We start from the raw sequence: 17,324 nt of genomic DNA on the forward strand, positions 1-17,324 counted from the left end.
AAATGTAAATATTTTAATGGAGGAGTGTTATTTACCTTCCAAATTTTGTTAAATACACTCCATTTTTAATTTTATATTAAAAATTGACAATTCTAACCTTTGATTGGTTTTATTTTTAGCAAACTCATTCTTAATTTCAAACCTTCTATTCTTAAAATATGTTATCTATAACATTATTACTCAAAATAATATACTTAAATTTGTTAATGAAAACACACAAAAATATCAAAAAATAATTATTAATTTTACTTTCATCTAAATTTATATTTCTTTTAATTTTTCGAAAAAAATTATAGTTCATTTTTATGTTTTAGTTTTTTTATTGAGTATAACCTATCTCCTTAATTTTTTTAATTATAAATTAAAATTTTAAAAATTTTAAAATAATTATAATATTTTATAAAAGATATATAACTTAATCAAAAAATTTATTTTAAAATAAAACATTTTTATAAATTTATAGTTAATATATTTGTATATTAACACAAACCAAAATAAACACAAATTAATTTTAATATTTAGTTTTATTTACATTATAAGAATCGAGTTTAAATAATTTTTTATATTATAAAAATTATGTTTTTAATCACGAGAAAATATATTACAAAATAAAAAGTATAAAATATCATAGAAATTTAAATTTTAGTCTTAAATTTTAAAATATTTTGTTTTTTATATTAAATTTTAATAAAATTTTGGTAAATAAAAATTTAATATATCATTCTAAAATTTAGGATAAAATAAAAATAATATTAAATTTTAACATCAAAATAAATTTTTTTTATTTTTTTATATTTTAATGATATCCGATAAAGTATGCAACAAAATTTCTGAAATATTAATACTGTAGTAGTTAAAACAAAAGTGTGTATGATTTTTTAAGGTAAATCAAAATTCTATTATATAAGAAAATATATGATAAGGATAATTTTGTCTAATATTAAATTGATTAGGTAAGGATGTGTGTTAGTAACACTTTTTGGGGTGTAAATAAATAACACTCCCCATTTTAATGTGGCTAAATGTTAATGTAAATTATAAATAAACTTTTATAAATGATAGGTAAAAAGGATAATTATGGTAGCTTGAGTTAAATAAGATGGATGGAGAAAAATCACATCAATTAAAAGGGATTAAAAATCATTCCCTAATAATATTTATAATGGAGTCATGTATTTATTATGATTAGTAAAATTTCTAATAAACACTTGATAAAGTATGATAATTAATTAATTCAATTTTAATCAAACTAAGTAAACGTAGTCTAAAAGTGAACAATGAACATAATGCGGGTGGATCCTTCTACGATGGTCACATGAAATTTGGGAAGTGTTTATTTTTTTACAAAATTTAGGAAAATTTTGTAGTTTCTATAAATATTGGGCAAATTTTAAATGTAGCGCTAAAGTTTGGGCTACCTTGATATATTACTTTATGATAATATAATAATCGCTAGCGGAGAAACTCAGTCCCGGAAAAGAAAAATCAAATCTTGGTTCAAAAAACCGAAAAATCAAACCCTAGGGTTGAAGGAGAGGATCATTATGGCTGGCATGGGTGACGGGTACGTGGGGACGGCGCAGGATGCGGTTCGGATCCGCCGACTGGAGAAGCAGAGAGAGGCCGAGCGCCGTAAGATCCAAGAGCTCAAGAAGAAAACCGCCGCTTCCGAAGGCCAACCGGGACTCCTCCAGTTCGGCTCCAGCACTTCCGAGGTATCTTAACATCAACATTTGAAGATATACCAATGCGTTTTCACAATTGAAATTGGATTCTTAGCGCGTTTCCGTTCAATACCTTTTTATGAAGGATGAAAGTGGCTTGAAATTCGAGTTATTCATGTTTTGAAGTGGGTTTTACTCCACATTTTATGAAATGTAGCTTGTAAATAGCTTGTTTGATTAAGTTATTGCAAAGCTTTAAAAATTGTGTTATATGATCAAAGCCTTTTTAATATAGAGATTTTAATTTTATAAAGTATTATTTCAACTTTCTTGTATAAAAAAGGATGGATGATTGAAGGTCTTCAAACTATCGAATCTGGTGAAGCAAATTGAAGAAGGACCTGAAGCTGGTTATTTGAGTTTTTTTAGTTCTTTTGGATCCTTAAATAATAAATAATCTAGCCACGTTCAAGTACTATCGCAGGTCCCAAAAGTAATTTGATCAAGCTCGAAAAGCGCTTTGTAATTCATTTTTAGTTTTGGAAAATGATCGAATGTCTCTATTTTCTTGTGTTAGGCTTCCTAGCTATTAAATCAGGCTTCACCATTCTTGACGGATATATGAAAGTCATGATTGAATTTTATGTTCATGTTCAAACTTCAAAAGCCAAACCTGGGTTTGTGATACCTACAAATATGTAGGTACTGAGATTAACTTGACTTTAGCTCAATAAACAATAAAATCAAGCTTGGACATGATTCCAAGGCCAATGGCAGGTCAAAGAAAGTTAAAATAGTGAGCGATAAAAAATCTATCCAATTTTCAATTTATTTTAAATAATGCTTGTTATCAAGTTATGCGTTACTCTTCTGTATTTGATTGGAGTATTACTGTCAATTGTGCTCAGATTCTTGAGACTGCATTCAAGAAGGAAACTGTAGGATTGGTCACTCGGGAACAATATGTTGAGAAGGTGCTTTACTCTCTTTCCCCCCTTTTTTGGATTCTTGGGTTGTTACTTATTGATATGGTGCCTCCTACTGCAGAGAGTGAATATTAAGAACAAAATAGAAGAGGAAGAAAAGGAAAAACTCCTAAAGTTACAGCAAGAGTGAGTGAATTTTCTGGCTGGTGAATATATGACATTTTGGTCTTAGGCTCCCATTTTATATATGAGTTTTCTATCGTTTCTTCTCTGTATAGAGAGGAGGAGCTTCAGCTGCAGAAGCTAAAGAAAAGGAAAATAAAGGCAGACCCTCGACTATCTTTTGCTGATGATTTTGAGAATGGCGCAGAGGAAGATGAGGAAAACAGTGAGTATTATCAGTTTATACCCTTTTGCACTATATATCTCTTCTACTGGTGTTCTTTGAATCAAATTTGAAATACTGTGGTTTGATAGTTCCCTCTAAATTTTTGAGGAACAACTTTATTTTCCCATGATTCAAGAATCTTTTGGACAGCGCACTCGAGTATAATTGTTATTGGAAGTAAACAGAAATTCATGATTTTATTGTCTTTTCCTCATGTTTCCATAGTTGGTCTTTATATATTTTTTGTTTCTGCTGATTTGTTGTTACTGGCTTTGTTTCTCTTGGATGGTCTTTTGGTCGTTGCTGCCCCTGGGTGTTTTACATATTTTTTAGATTTGTTTATGCATATTTTGCTTTATTTTGGTCATGTTTCGCATTGATATTTTCTCTCTTGTTGGAACAGGTGGTTTGCATTTATGTTTTGCTTTATCTCTGTCTTTTCTGGAATGTCTATCAAGATGAAGATTTAAAATCTTGTCTTCAAAAGCCACATGTTGCCTACGTCTTGTCTGAAACTATTTTAGATTTTTAGTAGAATTTGTGAAAACATTGTATGCATCTGTTTGAGAATGGGTGCTGTGAAACCTTCCAACTATGTGGGGCAGTTATGCAAATAATGTTACCTTCAAAGTATTTATGGAGATAGGCATGTAAGATATTTCATTGCATCTGGAGAAAATTGAAATTTCACTCACATCGTTATTGTTGGGATAAATTTGAGTATTCTTATGCATTTTTTATTTGTATTCATTTTTGATAAATCATCTGCCTTCTGTGTGAAGAATATGATGAAGACTTTGAAAGGGCTACACGTAGAAAATTTGGCAAAGACCCTACAGTTGAAACTAGCTTTTTACCGGATAGGTGAGCTATCGTCCCCTCATACATATAACTGCAACCTTCTCCGTACTTTTTGATTCTTTACTTATCCTTGGCCTTTGGAGTTTGAAGCATACTCTTACAGTGAGAGGGAGGCGGAGGAACAAGCTGAGCGTGAAAGGTTGCGGAAACAGTGGCTTCGAGAACAACAGCAGATCAAAAGTTAGTCTAGAAGCCCTGTAACTCTAACGAGTGTTGATCTGCTAAGGATTGTTTTTCTGATTTCGTGTTTGCTTTCTTTTTTTTTTTTTGTTTATATTAGATGAGCCTCTTGAAATTACATACAGCTATTGGGATGGTACTGGCCACAGACGTGTGATTCAGGTTGAGATATACTTTTTCTCTTCTTTCATTCCACTCCCCCCTACATTTTGGTGGAATTTTATCCTAGTGCATTTTTTTCTTTACTCTGTTTCCTGTTATTTATCATTGCACCAATATAGGTTCGGAAAGGTGATACAATTGGGGAGTTTCTTCGCTCTGTTCAGCAGCAGCTTGCACCTGAATTTCGAGAGGTTCGGACTACATCAGTGGAGAATTTGCTCTATGTGAAAGAAGATCTCATCATCCCACATGTAAGATCTTCAGCCAAAGACAATGCAACCTCCTATCTCCACTGTAGATCTGAAAATATTAGGGCATATAACCACAAGAAAGTGTTTTATGCATCTTGCTACGCTTGTAAAAGTGTTTTTCCTTCTTGCAGCAATACAGTTTCTATGAGCTGATCGTGAACAAGGCTAGAGGGAAAAGTGGACCGGTAATGCCATCTTCAGGCTTAAATCAGTATCACAACTTTAACGATTACAAATCTAGTCAGAGTTGCACTTATACTGCATTTGTTCTGCTTAGTAGATGTCACCGTATAATGATTATTGGTATCCTTTGTGGCAAACCATGATTTGTGTGATGTGTAAATATAATCTAAATGACTAGATCGTTTATTGACAAATCAATACCACAAGAGACTTTATTTAATGAACTGCTTACGCATAAAAAAAAGTTTCAAGTTTCAGACCAAACTGTTAGGTGACAGATTATTCCTTTTATTGATGTTAAATAACTGGTGTGAATTTATTGGTGGCGCCAGAAAGTTGATGAGATGGAAATTACAAGCACAGGAACTAATGAACAGTTGTGGTATTTTTTTATGTTTTAGGCCATTCTCTAGTTTAGGGATCTATATGTTTGCAGCATATGATATAATATCTCTCAAACAGTAACAAAATCTTTCCCTCTCTCCGTTCCCTCTCCTTTCTCTTTTTCCTTTTCTATTTCGTTTTTCCCTTTTTTCAGTATTCAGTTTCCGGTTGTGAGAACCTATATATTTTTTTTTTCGGAATTGGAGGCTTCATTCTGCAATTGTTCATGTTGTTGATCAACTTCATTTATTATGGTTTGAACTTTCATTTGTGTTTAATTTGCTTGTTTGCTATGAATATCATGCGATTACTACTTCATTATGCATGATATTTGAACCTTTCTATATCTTTCTTATAATATAACTAAATGAAATTGGCCTAGTTTGTGAAAACCTCTTATAAGTGTGTTTTGCCTTTTGTATTTGTTATACAGCTTTTCCACTTTGATGTTCATGAGGATGTTCGAACCATTGCCGATGCTACAATTGAGAAGGATGAGGTAATAAATCTTAGCATACTTAAGGGTTTTTCTTATTAGAAGATATAATGGGTGCTCAATCAGGTATGCATCTTAGCATCATGATTTCTAAGATTGTATGTATGCCTGAAATTCCTCATGCATGGTCCCATATAACTAACATGAGAAGCAGCAGCATGTTGGGATAATCATATTCGTATTTGCACGTTCCACATGCGATTTCCGGGTATATGGAAGTAATGTTCAGTATTCAGCATAAAATCTTGTTCGAGTTTTTCTAATGTATGCAGTGGATTTTGAGACATGGGTTATCATGTTCAGTACTGTATTCAATCCCTTGCCTTCTCATCTTACTCCATAAATAGCATTTTCACAATGTTTATCGCATGGCCACGAGGAATTCAGGGATTTTTTTAGATCGAGAAATTCAGCATTTCACAATGCACTTTATTTTGTTTTCTTCAGTGGCCTTTTTGGTAGTTGTAAACTACAACGTTTACTGATTAATGGATCCCTCTTGTTCAACAGTCTCATGCTGGCAAAGTTGTGGAGAGGCATTGGTATGAGAAGAATAAGCACATATTTCCAGCTTCAAGATGGGAGGTAGGTCTCTGCCCTGTATGCTCTGTATAATATTTGAAGATGATTCTAATTCGTTTTGATAAAACTAGATTTAAGAGATTATGAGTTAAATACCTGACAAGAAATCTCTTTTTACTATTTCGAAAATGGGGAGCTTGAAACATTTTTAAATTATCTTACTTTAACCTCTTCTAAAATGTTGACCGTATGCAAACATCTTTGTATAAGCTCCTCATCATGTAAAACTGTCGAGTCTTGACTGAAAATAAGAATGCTGGAGCCATATAAATGCTGCATTCTTTCATTCCTATCCGACATTTCTCTTGTTTAGTCGGTATCTGCATATCTTGAATATTACCTAAGACTGCGATTAGATCGAAATAATTTGAAATAATGGATACCAAGTACGTGATTTCAAATTCACTTGACTTATTTGAATGAATCCAACTAAGCATGAATTTCAAATTTAGCCACTATCAACTTAAAACTTATATCAATAACTAATAGTTATGATGCATTTTGAATACACTCAAGATCTTATTCATTTGACATCAAGGTTCCGAACCTTTTTTCAAATCAAATCCCTCCATCTAAACCAAATTCATCCTGTTAACATGCAACCTAGAAGACGTTCTATAAGAAGTAACTTTTGTGAGTGTGCTGTTTGTATCACAATTTATGGTTGAACGACTATCTGATTCTGACTGTCTCCTTGGCAGATATATGATCCGACAAAGAAATGGGAGCGCTACACGATTCACGGGGATTGATTTCATTGTCTTGGTTTATCAGGTCAACTAAAATGCATGTTTTTCAACTTGTACCGTGAACATCAGTCATAAGTTGGTGATCATTGTGTGAGTATTAATGGTAAACTTCTGAAAAGCTGGATTGAACTAAAACGATTCACTTGTGCTGGAAGAACTGTGTTTTTTTTTTTTTTTAATCTTTCGACATGCAATCGGCTTCTGCTTTTCTGTTTCTGTGCAAGGATTTGTGTTTGAAAATTTAATCCATAATAAAGTATTTCGATCATAACCACAAAAAATTTCGGCAATTTAGTGACGCTTTTGCGACTAAATTATAAAGCGTCCATGTTTTCTTTGTCGCTGAAATGTAACATGAAATTAGCGATGTTTTTGCGACTAAATTATAAAGCATCCGTGTATTTTCGTCGTTGAGATGTAATGATTCCTTAAGAGAATGGTCGCAGGTATTAGCGAAGGTTAACAAAATTTTATCGCAATTTTCCTTGAAGACCTCCCTAATATTGTTAGAGACTAATAGAGCTGCAGTTTACTTAGTTAACCGTCTCTAAGGTAGTGTTTGAGAGAGTTTCTACGAAGCATTTCTTAGCTTTTTTTTTTACAAAATTTTGAAATTTTGTGAAATTTTGTTAAGGAAAAATTGAGAAGTGCTTTCTAGAAGCTCTCCCAAACACTACCTAAGAATAGTGACGATTTAGACCACAAACCGCCGCTATTGTTAGAGAGAGTTTTGGGAAATTAGGCGCTGTCATTAGCAACTGTTTTTGGTAAATTAGTAGCTAGTTTTAGGGATGTTTTATTTTAAACCGTCCCTTATTCCAGCGATGTTTGTGTCCAATTCGTCATTCTACTAAGCATTTGTCGAATTCAATTAATAACAACTTGAATACGTACTTCATTACTAACGAATAATATCCCAAAATTTTGTTCAACCTACAACCCGCAAAACATTAATAGGTCAAACAACAAGTAGTAGTAGTGCATCACACGATGAGAAATGTTAAATTGTTTCACAATCCCAACGAAAATCACGAAGTGTTAAGAGGGAGCTATGGGGCCTGCGATTAGTCACCTTTCTCATCCTGGTCGTACAATAGGAAATCATCATCGTCTCCGTCACCATTTGTGCCTGACAGTGCATGAATTCTTAGTTGATTGTTGTTTATGTAATTCATTTTTGTTTTTGTAATTCGTAGTTGATTAATTGATGATTGTTTAATGTAATTTTAGTTGATTTTTGTTTATGTAATTTATTTAAACTTTATTTTTAAAAGTTTTACTAATAAATCATTTAAAAAGATAACATATTATATTTTACAATATATATTATTAATTTTAATAATGGTATCAAAACCGAAATAATCGAATTGTTTTGGTAGAAAATCGAACCGAATCGAATAAAAATGATTTGGATATATGATTATAAATTTCTAAAACTAAAACAAAAAAAAAAAAACGAAATAAAGTAGACTTTTAGGAGTTGGTTTATTTGTTTTATTCTTTATTTTCTCACATGCTTTGAGAAAATTGGTTTTTACAATAATTCACTTGTTTTAGGGTTTGTAAAACTCTTTGATTATTTTCTAGTGAAAGTTTTGCCCTGAGGCGCTGCAAGAGTATTTTATACTCTTGCTTAAATATTTGAGTCTGATTTATTTGGTTGCTTATCTATTTTATTCATGAAAAGCAAAATTCTGATGCATGTTAATCAAGGTGTTATTGAAGATGTTGTCAACACCTTGTGACAACATCTGAATCTGTTTGTATGTGCAACCTTTTATTACTTTAGTACTTGTGCATATTTACTCTTGAGTATTTTTATTGTTGCTGTTACTGTTACTTTAATATTTTATTTCAGGAAATAATATGGACTCATCTACTACTGAAAACTCGTTTCTGAAACCTCCAGTTCTTGATGGCACGAATTATGCTTTGTGGAAGACAAGGATGCGCTTTACAATCAAAGCCATGGATGAACGTGCTTGTCAGAGTGTTCTTACTGGTTGGACTGTACCTAAGGTCATGGACAAAGAGGGTGATATATCATAAAGCCAGAAACTACAGGGACAACCGAGGAAGCACAAATCTCAAGCTTTAATGCGAAAGCTATGAAGGCTATATTCTCAAGTGTGGACATGAGAATGTTCGGAATTATTGCTGATTGTGTTACTGCCAAGGATGCATGGGATACTCTTCAGGAGCATTGTGAAGGATCTGGAAGTGTCAAGCGAACGAGGTTGAGGCTATTAGCCTCGAAATTTGAAAATCTCAGAATGAATGACAATGAAACGATTTCTGAATATGATCAGCGTATTCGAGAACTGACCACTGAGGCATTCACTCTTGGAGAACCAATTGCTAATGAAAGAGTAGTGAACAAAGTTCTTCGATCACTGCCGGAGAGATTCAATGGAAAAGTTTGGGCTCTTGAGGAAGTAAAAGACTCTTCGAAGATGAATTTTACATAATTGATTAGCATTCTTCAAGTGTTTTATATGAATACTACTGCACAAAAGAAGGACAAGAGAAAATCAATAGCTTTTCAAGCTTCGAATGACTCATATGAGGATTATGTTCAGTTTCGTCAAGAAGTTCTTCAATCTGATATTGAGGATGATACGATTTCACTCATGACCAAGATGTTCAATGATTATCTGAAGAGGATGAAGGAGGTTAAGAAATCTGATCAAAAACTTAGGGCTCCAATGTTCTCCAACAAGCCCTTAAGAATTGCTGGACCAGATCAATCACCGAAAAAGGTTCCTGATCCTCATAACCCTCGACTGATGTTGGAATGGAAAAAGAAGCCTGTTTCGAAGAAGTTAGATACTGTTCAGTATCATGCATGTCAAGGCTTTGGACTTTATGCCAATGAGTGTGCTAATACTCTTCGGAAGGGAATAAACACATCTTTGAGTGATGAATCTGAAGAAGATGAAGAACATGAAGATGAAGAAAGTCACACAACTCTTAAAGCTTTACTGGAAAGCAAGAAGTATTTTCAAGTCAATCCTTTAGGTGTTGCTGAAGATGTTGCCACACCTGGCCGCAACACCTCCCAAAGGTCAGTTTGCTTAACTTCTTCTATTGCTAATGATAAGTGTAATACTGAAGCAGGTGATGGAACAATGTCTATGGAAGAGGCTTGTATGATGTATGAAGATTTGTTTGCTGAATGTATTGAAAATAATAAGTTGAACAAGATTCTTGTGAAAGAAAACACTAATCTGAAGACTGCAGTTTCTAGACTTGAATGTTTGCTGATAGGAGTCGTTTTTGCATGTTTTATTGCTTGGTTTTTATGTGTTTTGCATTCGTATTGTACCATTTTGTTTATTTTAATTTATTCATGTTGCATTTAGTGTTTTCTCATGCATATCATTCACTCCTCTGGTTTTTATGATTATTTTGCAGGAAATCAAGAAGAAAAGAAATATTTCTGAAAAAGTAGGTTGCGCTCGAGCTACTGTTTATTACCGCTCGAGCGCAGCAGTTGAAAAAAAAAGAAAAAAAGTCAGAAGGCATGCGCCCGCGCGACACTTTTCAGCCGCCCGCGCGCATGCCTGTTTGAACTAAAAGAGTCAAGGCAGAAACCCAGCGCCCGAGCGGCTGTTTTCTACCGCTCGGGCGCCCGCGCGTAATTGGGAAAATTTATTCCGGGAGTTTTATTTGGAAAGGACTCTGATGGGCACTATATATAGGATATTTTCAGACGTTTCAAGGGTTCGATAAGCAGAAGATTGAGGCTGAGGCGGCTGCTAAAGATCGAAGACTTCTTCTTCTCGTTCGGAGTTCTTCTTCTTTTTCTTCTTCTTCTTCTTCTTCTTCTTCTTCTTCACAATTTCTGGATTTTTATGTTGAAAAACATTGTTAGATTGAATTTTATGATGAGTTGTAGTAGCTAAACTATATTTTGTTGGAATTTAGGGGATCCAAACCCCGAAACACGTATGTGTGATTGAACTTTTTGGACGAATTAAGTTTGATTTATACTAGTATTTGATTTTATCACGGTTTATTATTTCTATGTTGAGGAGTAGCTAACTTTAGCATAGATTCGTAAGTTGTGAATTGCTGTCGAGAGATAGATTCATGATTAGGACGAGTGATAAAATTCATGGACTTAAAATATGCATAGAGATATGATATTTAGTACATGTTGATAACCATAGACCACCAAGTTGAAAGTTGTAGGAATTCAAAGAACGCAAAGCAATCAGTAATGATAAATAATTAAAGATATTTAATTATTTCATTAACTTGAGTTAGATTGGCATAAACTCGAGAGAGAGTGTCCATACATCAGGAATTTTTGTCAAATTTATGTGTATTAAATTAAGATTCAATCGTCCAGTTCAATTAGGGAGAAGGTGAACCGAAGTTCCAACAAAATCTTTTCATATTATATTTTTTGATCTTGAAAAGTTGGTTTCATTATCTGCATTAATTCTAGTTATTCAAGTTGAGCTCATTAGTTATAAATTTTAGTTATAATCATTTATCAAAATTTCGATACTTTGGGTAGAAAAGATAAGATAAATAAACCATTGTCGACATAGTCCCTGAGGACGATACTCGTATTCAGTACACTTTACTATAACTTGAGTCGTGCACTTGCGATAATTTTGAGCGTAATAGAAAGATTTTTATATTGAGTTTAAGTGTTAGTATTTGCTTGATCAAGTTTTTGGCGCCGTTGCCGGGGACTATTGATTACTTTGATTTATTTTATTTAATTTTCTTTACACCAATTTTAATCACTATTTTCATCTGTGAACTGCAGGATTCTCTTGCAGTGCATGCAACATCCATTTGAGTTGAAACTCATCCCTTTTGATCCTGAAATCAAAAGAACCTTTCGCAGGATAAGAAGGCAACATAAAGAAACAATGGCAGAACAGGAGCTGCGGATGCTGAATGATGGAGATGCTGAGAACAATGCACCACCTATCTACAGGTCAATGATGGATAGCGCCTTGCCATCCATCGAAAATGCCAGACCAAGCATCATCAGGCCAACCATAGCAGCAAATCATTTTGAAATAAAGCCTGCTATCATTCAAATGGTGCAAAACACAGTCCAATTTGGTGGGATGACAATCGATGATCCATATGCCCACCTGATTTTTTTTAGAAATTTGTGATACTTTCAAGATGCAAGGAGTTTCTGATGACGCTATTCGTTTGCGTTTATTTCCTTTTTCTTAAAGAGATAAGGCTAAAGCATGGCTAACAAATCTACCTGCAGGTTCGATCACTGCTTGGGATGATCTCGCGAAAGCTTTCCTTACCAAATACTTCCCGCCATCTAAATTGATGAAGCTAAGAGCTGACATCACAACATTTGCTCAAGGATAACAGGAAACACTCTATGAAGCATGGGAGCACTATAAAGATCTATTGAGGAGATGCCCACACCACCAATTATCAGACGGTCTTATGGTACAAACTTTTTATTATGGTCTTCCTGACTCTAATCTTACCATGCTAGATAAAGCTACAGGTGGTAATTTATTACAAAAATCACCAGAGGATGGATATGAGTTAATTGAGGAGATGGCATCTAGTAGCTATCACCCTCAGTCTGAGAGAAGTGCAGCCAAAAGATCCGCAGGAATGCATTAAGTTGATGCATTCACCTCAGTAGCAGCTCAGCTTGAGGTAATGAATAAGAGGATTGAAGAGCTAACTCTAGGGCAGTCTGCGATGCGTATTCAAGAAGTGTGGTGTGAGAAATGTGGTGCTGAACACTTCACGAAAGATTGTCAGACAGAAAATCCATCATATCAGCCAGAGGGAGGCATGGTAAACCATGTAGGAAATCAAAACCGCCTTAGGAATTATCCATTCTCAAATACATATAATCCAGTGTGGAAAAAGCATCCGAACTTTTCGTGGGGAGGACAGAATAATAAGCCATATGGGAATCAGAACTATGGAAAACAACATCAAGAGGAGAAGTCAAGCATGGAACAGATGATGCAAAAGTTCATATCATCCACTGAGACCAGAATGCAGAATCAGGATGCATCGATTAAGAATTTTGAAAATCAAATAGGGCAGTTAGCTAAAGCGATGTCAAGCAGAGAGCTGGGTACTTTGCCAAGTGACACGGAAAAAAATCCAAAGGAGCAGGTCAAGGCTGTTAAATTAAGAAGTGGGAAGAGAATCGAATGTGAGAGACGAAGAGAGAAAGAGCCAGAACCAACTATATTAGAGAAAACTGCAGGTAAGTCTTCTACTTCTACACAACCACCCACATCACAGTCAAATATTGTTTTTCCACCACCTTTTCCTGCAGCTCTCAAGAAGGCCAAGCTAGATTCCCAGTTTGCTAAATTCCTAGAAGTATTCAAGAAATTAAATATAAACATCCCCTTCGCCGACGCATTGATGCAAATGCCCAGCTATGCTAAGTTATTGAAGGAGATTCTCTTCAACAAGAGAAAATTGGAGGAGCATGCAATGATCAGTCTAATAGAAAATTGCTCAGCACTAGTTTAGAACAAGATCCTCCAGGGAGTTTCTCTATCCCTTGTGTTATTAATGATGTGCAATTTCATAAAGCTTTGTGTGATTTAGGTGCTAGCATAAACTTAATGTCATATTTTGTTTTCAGAAAACTGAGCTTGGGAGAGCCGAAATCCACCAGGATGTCATTGCAAATGGCGGACAGGTCTATCAAATATCCAAGAGGGATAATAGAAGACGTGCTGGTGAAAGTCGACAAATTCATCTTCCCGATGGATTTTGTGGTACTTGATATGGAGGAAGACTTGGACATGCCGCTTATTCTGGGAAGACCTTTCTTGGCAACAGGAAAAGCACTCATCTATGTACAAAATGGAGAACTACTTCTGAGATTGGGAGAGGAGAAAATCTCCTTTGATGTGTTTAATGCACTTAAATTTTCACAATGTAATGAAGAATGTTTTCAAATAGATGTTGTGAACTCATTTTTGTATGATTATGCGCAGTATACATTCCAGGAACCATTAGAAGTTGCGCTTATATCTCCTCCTCATGAAGACGTAATCAATGAAGAGATAGAAGAGATGACTGCTTACTTGAATGATAACCAGTCATGGCGAAAAGGTGGCAAGCTCAGACTCGAAGATCTTGGTGACCGGAAGGATTTAGTCCTCCAGAAACCAAGTCTTGAAGAACCACCAACTGTTAAATTGAAACCACTACCAGCCCATCTGAAATATGTATTTCTAGGTGAGAATGAAAATTTACCTGTTATAATTTCTTATATTTTGACAGGTGAAATGGAGGCCAAATTGCTGGATGTTCTCAAAAGTCACAAGAGTGTGTTTTCCTGGAAGGTAGCAAATATCAAAGGCATTAATCCATCCATCTGGATGCATAAAATCTTAATGGAAGAGACCATCAACCCATTGGTCCAACCACAAAGGAGGTTGAATCCCAAGATGCAAGAAGTGGTGAAGGCTGAAACGATAAAACTTCTGGATGCAGGTATTATTTATCCCATTTCTAATAGTGCATGGGTGAGTCCGGTTCAATGTGTACCAAAAAAATGGGGGATAACTGTCATTAAGAATGAGCAGAATGAGCTGATACCTACTAGGACAGTTACAAGCTGGCGTGTGTGTATAGATTATAGGAAATTGAATAACGCAACCCATAAGGACCATTTTCCCCTCCCCTTCATTGACCAAATTCTAGAAAGACTTGCTGGGTATGAATTCTATTGCTTTTTAGATGGGTATTCAGGATACAATCAAATTGCGATTGCACCTGAAGATCAGGATAAAACAACTTTTACTTGCCCATATGGTACGTTTGCTTATAGACGTATGTCTTTTGGTCTTTGTAATGCTCCTGCAACTTTTCAGAGATGCATGACTGCTATATTTCATGATATGGTTGAAAATTTTCTAGAAATATTCAAGTATGATTTTTCCATTTTTGGTCAATCTTTTGATTCATGTCTGAATAATCTGAATACTGTTTTGATGAGATGCGAGGAGACGAACTTGGTACTAAACTAGGAAAAGTGCCACTTCATGGTGACAGAAGGTATTGTATTAGGGCACCAAATATCTGAGTAGGGAATCGAGGTGGACAGGGCCAAGGTTCAAGTCATTCAGAATTTTCCTCCACTGACGACGATCAAGGGAGTTAGAAGTTTTCTAGGCCATGCCGTTTTTTATCGGTGGTTCATTAAAGATTTTTCAAAAATTGAAAAACCTCTGTCTTCTTTATTGATGAAAGATACACCTTTTAATCTTGATTCCCATTGCTTACAGGAATTTGAATCTCTTAGAGAAAGATTGGTGACTGCACCAGTACTGACATCACCTAACTGGGATCTCCCATTTAAGGTCATGTGTGATGCAAGTGACTCAGCTGTTGGCGCTGTACTTGGCCAAAGAATAGACAAGGTATTCCGTACTATTTACTATGCTATCAAAACCTTGAATGAAGCCCAACTGAATTATGCCACCACTGAAAAGGAGTTGCTAGCTCTAGTCTTTGCACTTGACAAGTTCCATTCATACCTTGTCCTTTCGAAAATCACTGTATACACTAATCACTCTGCAATAATACACCTATTGGCTTAGAAGGATGCAAAACCTAGGTTGATTAGGTGGATCCTGCTCTTACAAGAATTTGATTTAGAGATAAAGGATAAAAAAAGGAGTAGAAAATGTCGTCGCTGATCACCTGTCTAGACTAGAATGCATTCCTGATTGTGCACAGAATGATACTGAGGACATAGATGATTGGTTCCCTGATTAAAAGTTGTTTGCCATAGAAAACCCCCCTTGGTATGCTAATTTTGCAAATTACTTGGTCACGGGCACACTTCCACATAACTTGTCTTTTCATCAAAAGAAAAAATTTATGTCAGATGTAAAGCATTATTTTTGGGAAGAACCTTTCTTGTTTAAAATTTGCGCTGAATCTATGATTCGGAGATGTGTGGCGGGATGAGAGATGAAAAGTATCCTCAGTCATTGTCATGACCGTGAGGTAGGTGGCCATGCTGGGCCAATCAAGATGGCAGCTAAGGTACTTGAATGTGGGTTCTATTGGCCCAATATTTTTAAAGATTGGCGGTCTTTTGTCATTGAGTGTGATAGATGTCAGCGGACAGGTAATATCTCAAACCATCATGAAATGCCATTGAATAATATTATTGAGTGTGAGATATTTGGTATGTGGGGAATCGACTTTATGGGACCATTTCCAAACTCTTTTACAAAAAAAAAATACATTTTGGTCGCCGTCGATTATTTTTCTAAATGGATGGAGGCAGAAGCTTGTGTAACTAATGATGCACTGGTGGTCACAAAATTTCTAAAGAAATAAATTTTTAATCGGTTTGGTACACCCCGTGTAATTATTAGTGATGGTGACACCCACTTTTGCAACAAACTCTTTGAAAAACTTTTGAAGAAATATGGTGTCAAGTACAAAAGTTTTACTCCTTATCATCCCCAAACAAGTGGCCAAGTAGAAGTGTCCAATCGAGAAATTAAGCAAATTTTGGAAAAAAAAGTGTGAGTACAAATAGAAAGGATTGGGCACTTTGCCTTGACGATGCATTATGGGCCTACATGACCGTTTTTAAAACTCTTATAGGCACCTCCCCATATAGACTGTTGTTTGGTAAGGCATGTCATTTTCCAGTTGAGTTAGAGCATATAGCATATTGGGCTATCAAAGCATTAAATTTTGAATTTGCTGCTGCAGGTGAGAAGATATTGCTTGAGCTAAACCAATTAGAGGAATTTCGAGATCAAGCATACGATATGGTGGTGTCGTACAAAGAAAGGACCAAGAGAATACATGACAGACGCATTCGTCACCGAGAATTTAAGGAAGGAGAAGTAGTGCTTTTGTTTAACTCCCGGCCGAGGCTCTTTCCTGGAAAGTTGAAGTCTAGGTGGTCCGGTCCCTACAAAATCACTAAGATGTATCCATCGAGGGCCATTGAGATAAAGGATGCAAGAAACGAGTCTTTCACGATCAATGATCAGAGGCTGAAACACTATGTGGGGGGTGATGTTTACTCGACGCCAATCATCACCACACTCACTGAACAAGACTAGCCTGGGGAGGCGAACAGTCAAGCTCTAGATTATAAATTGAGAACTAATCTCTAAACTCTCTCTCTTTGTTTTTGTATTCTGTTAAGTTTTTTTCTAAAATTAAGGTGCGCCCGCGCGCGCACCTTTTGCTTTTCCAGTTTTTTTCAAAATAGGGTGCGCGCGGGTGGTAGCGCACTCTCTGTTTTCTTAATTTTTTCTCAAAGAGGGTTATTCCCGCGCGGTCATTTTCTACCGCGCGGAAGCCTCGCGCAGATCCGGAATTTAAGAGCCCCGATCCCCTTTCCTTCTTATCTATTTCCTTCCTCTTCTTCTTAAAAACCCTACGCCTCCTCCTATTCTCCCTATTTCTCACTTCTTCTCCTCCCAATCGCAGGTATCTTTATCAATTTCTCACATCTCGCTCAAGATGGGACCAA

The 17,324-nt window shown here is 35.4% G+C and overlaps 2 protein-coding genes and 1 non-coding gene across 3 annotated transcripts; 2 read left to right on the forward strand and 1 right to left on the reverse strand.

Annotated features, from left to right (window-relative positions):
• The first annotated feature begins 1,449 nt into the window (after positions 1-1,449).
• LOC140864029 (protein XAP5 CIRCADIAN TIMEKEEPER) lies at positions 1,450-7,042 on the forward strand. The gene is made up of 12 exons (XM_073267906.1): positions 1,450-1,715; positions 2,573-2,638; positions 2,712-2,776; positions 2,869-2,978; positions 3,761-3,842; positions 3,943-4,019; positions 4,120-4,181; positions 4,301-4,432; positions 4,564-4,617; positions 5,433-5,498; positions 6,006-6,080; positions 6,779-7,042. Exons 1-12 carry the CDS (start codon positions 1,545-1,547, stop codon positions 6,827-6,829), a joined length of 1,011 nt encoding a protein of 336 aa, XP_073124007.1. The 5' UTR covers positions 1,450-1,544; the 3' UTR covers positions 6,830-7,042.
• Positions 7,043-9,584: 2,542 nt separating this feature from the next.
• On the forward strand, positions 9,585-10,787 carry LOC140894402 (uncharacterized). The gene is made up of 2 exons (XM_073302912.1): positions 9,585-9,890; positions 10,241-10,787. The coding sequence occupies exons 1-2, from the start codon at positions 9,613-9,615 to the stop codon at positions 10,275-10,277; spliced, it is 315 nt and encodes a 104-aa protein (XP_073159013.1). The 5' UTR covers positions 9,585-9,612; the 3' UTR covers positions 10,278-10,787.
• Positions 10,788-12,145: 1,358 nt separating this feature from the next.
• Positions 12,146-12,252, reverse strand: LOC140869987 (small nucleolar RNA R71). Its single transcript, XR_012146974.1, has one exon. It is a non-coding gene; the product is annotated as a small nucleolar RNA R71 (small nucleolar RNA).
• Positions 12,253-17,324: the final 5,072 nt, after the last annotated feature.

This window comes from Henckelia pumila, chromosome 4, assembly GCF_033568475.1.
Source record: "Henckelia pumila isolate YLH828 chromosome 4, ASM3356847v2, whole genome shotgun sequence".
Taxonomy (NCBI): Eukaryota; Viridiplantae; Streptophyta; class Magnoliopsida; order Lamiales; family Gesneriaceae; genus Henckelia; species Henckelia pumila.

Coding starts and splice junctions, on each gene's coding strand:
- LOC140864029 (XM_073267906.1), top strand. CDS start 1,545: ATGGCTGGCATGGGTGACGGGTACGTGGGGACGGCGCAGGATGCGGTT. Junction 2,979..3,760: donor AGAGGAAGATGAGGAAAACA/GTGAGTATTATC, acceptor TTCTGTGTGAAG/AATATGATGAAGACTTTGAA. Junction 4,618..5,432: donor CTAGAGGGAAAAGTGGACCG/GTAATGCCATCT, acceptor TTTGTTATACAG/CTTTTCCACTTTGATGTTCA.
- LOC140894402 (XM_073302912.1), top strand. CDS start 9,613: ATGTTGGAATGGAAAAAGAAGCCTGTTTCGAAGAAGTTAGATACTGTT. Junction 9,891..10,240: donor GGCCGCAACACCTCCCAAAG/GTCAGTTTGCTT, acceptor ATTATTTTGCAG/GAAATCAAGAAGAAAAGAAA.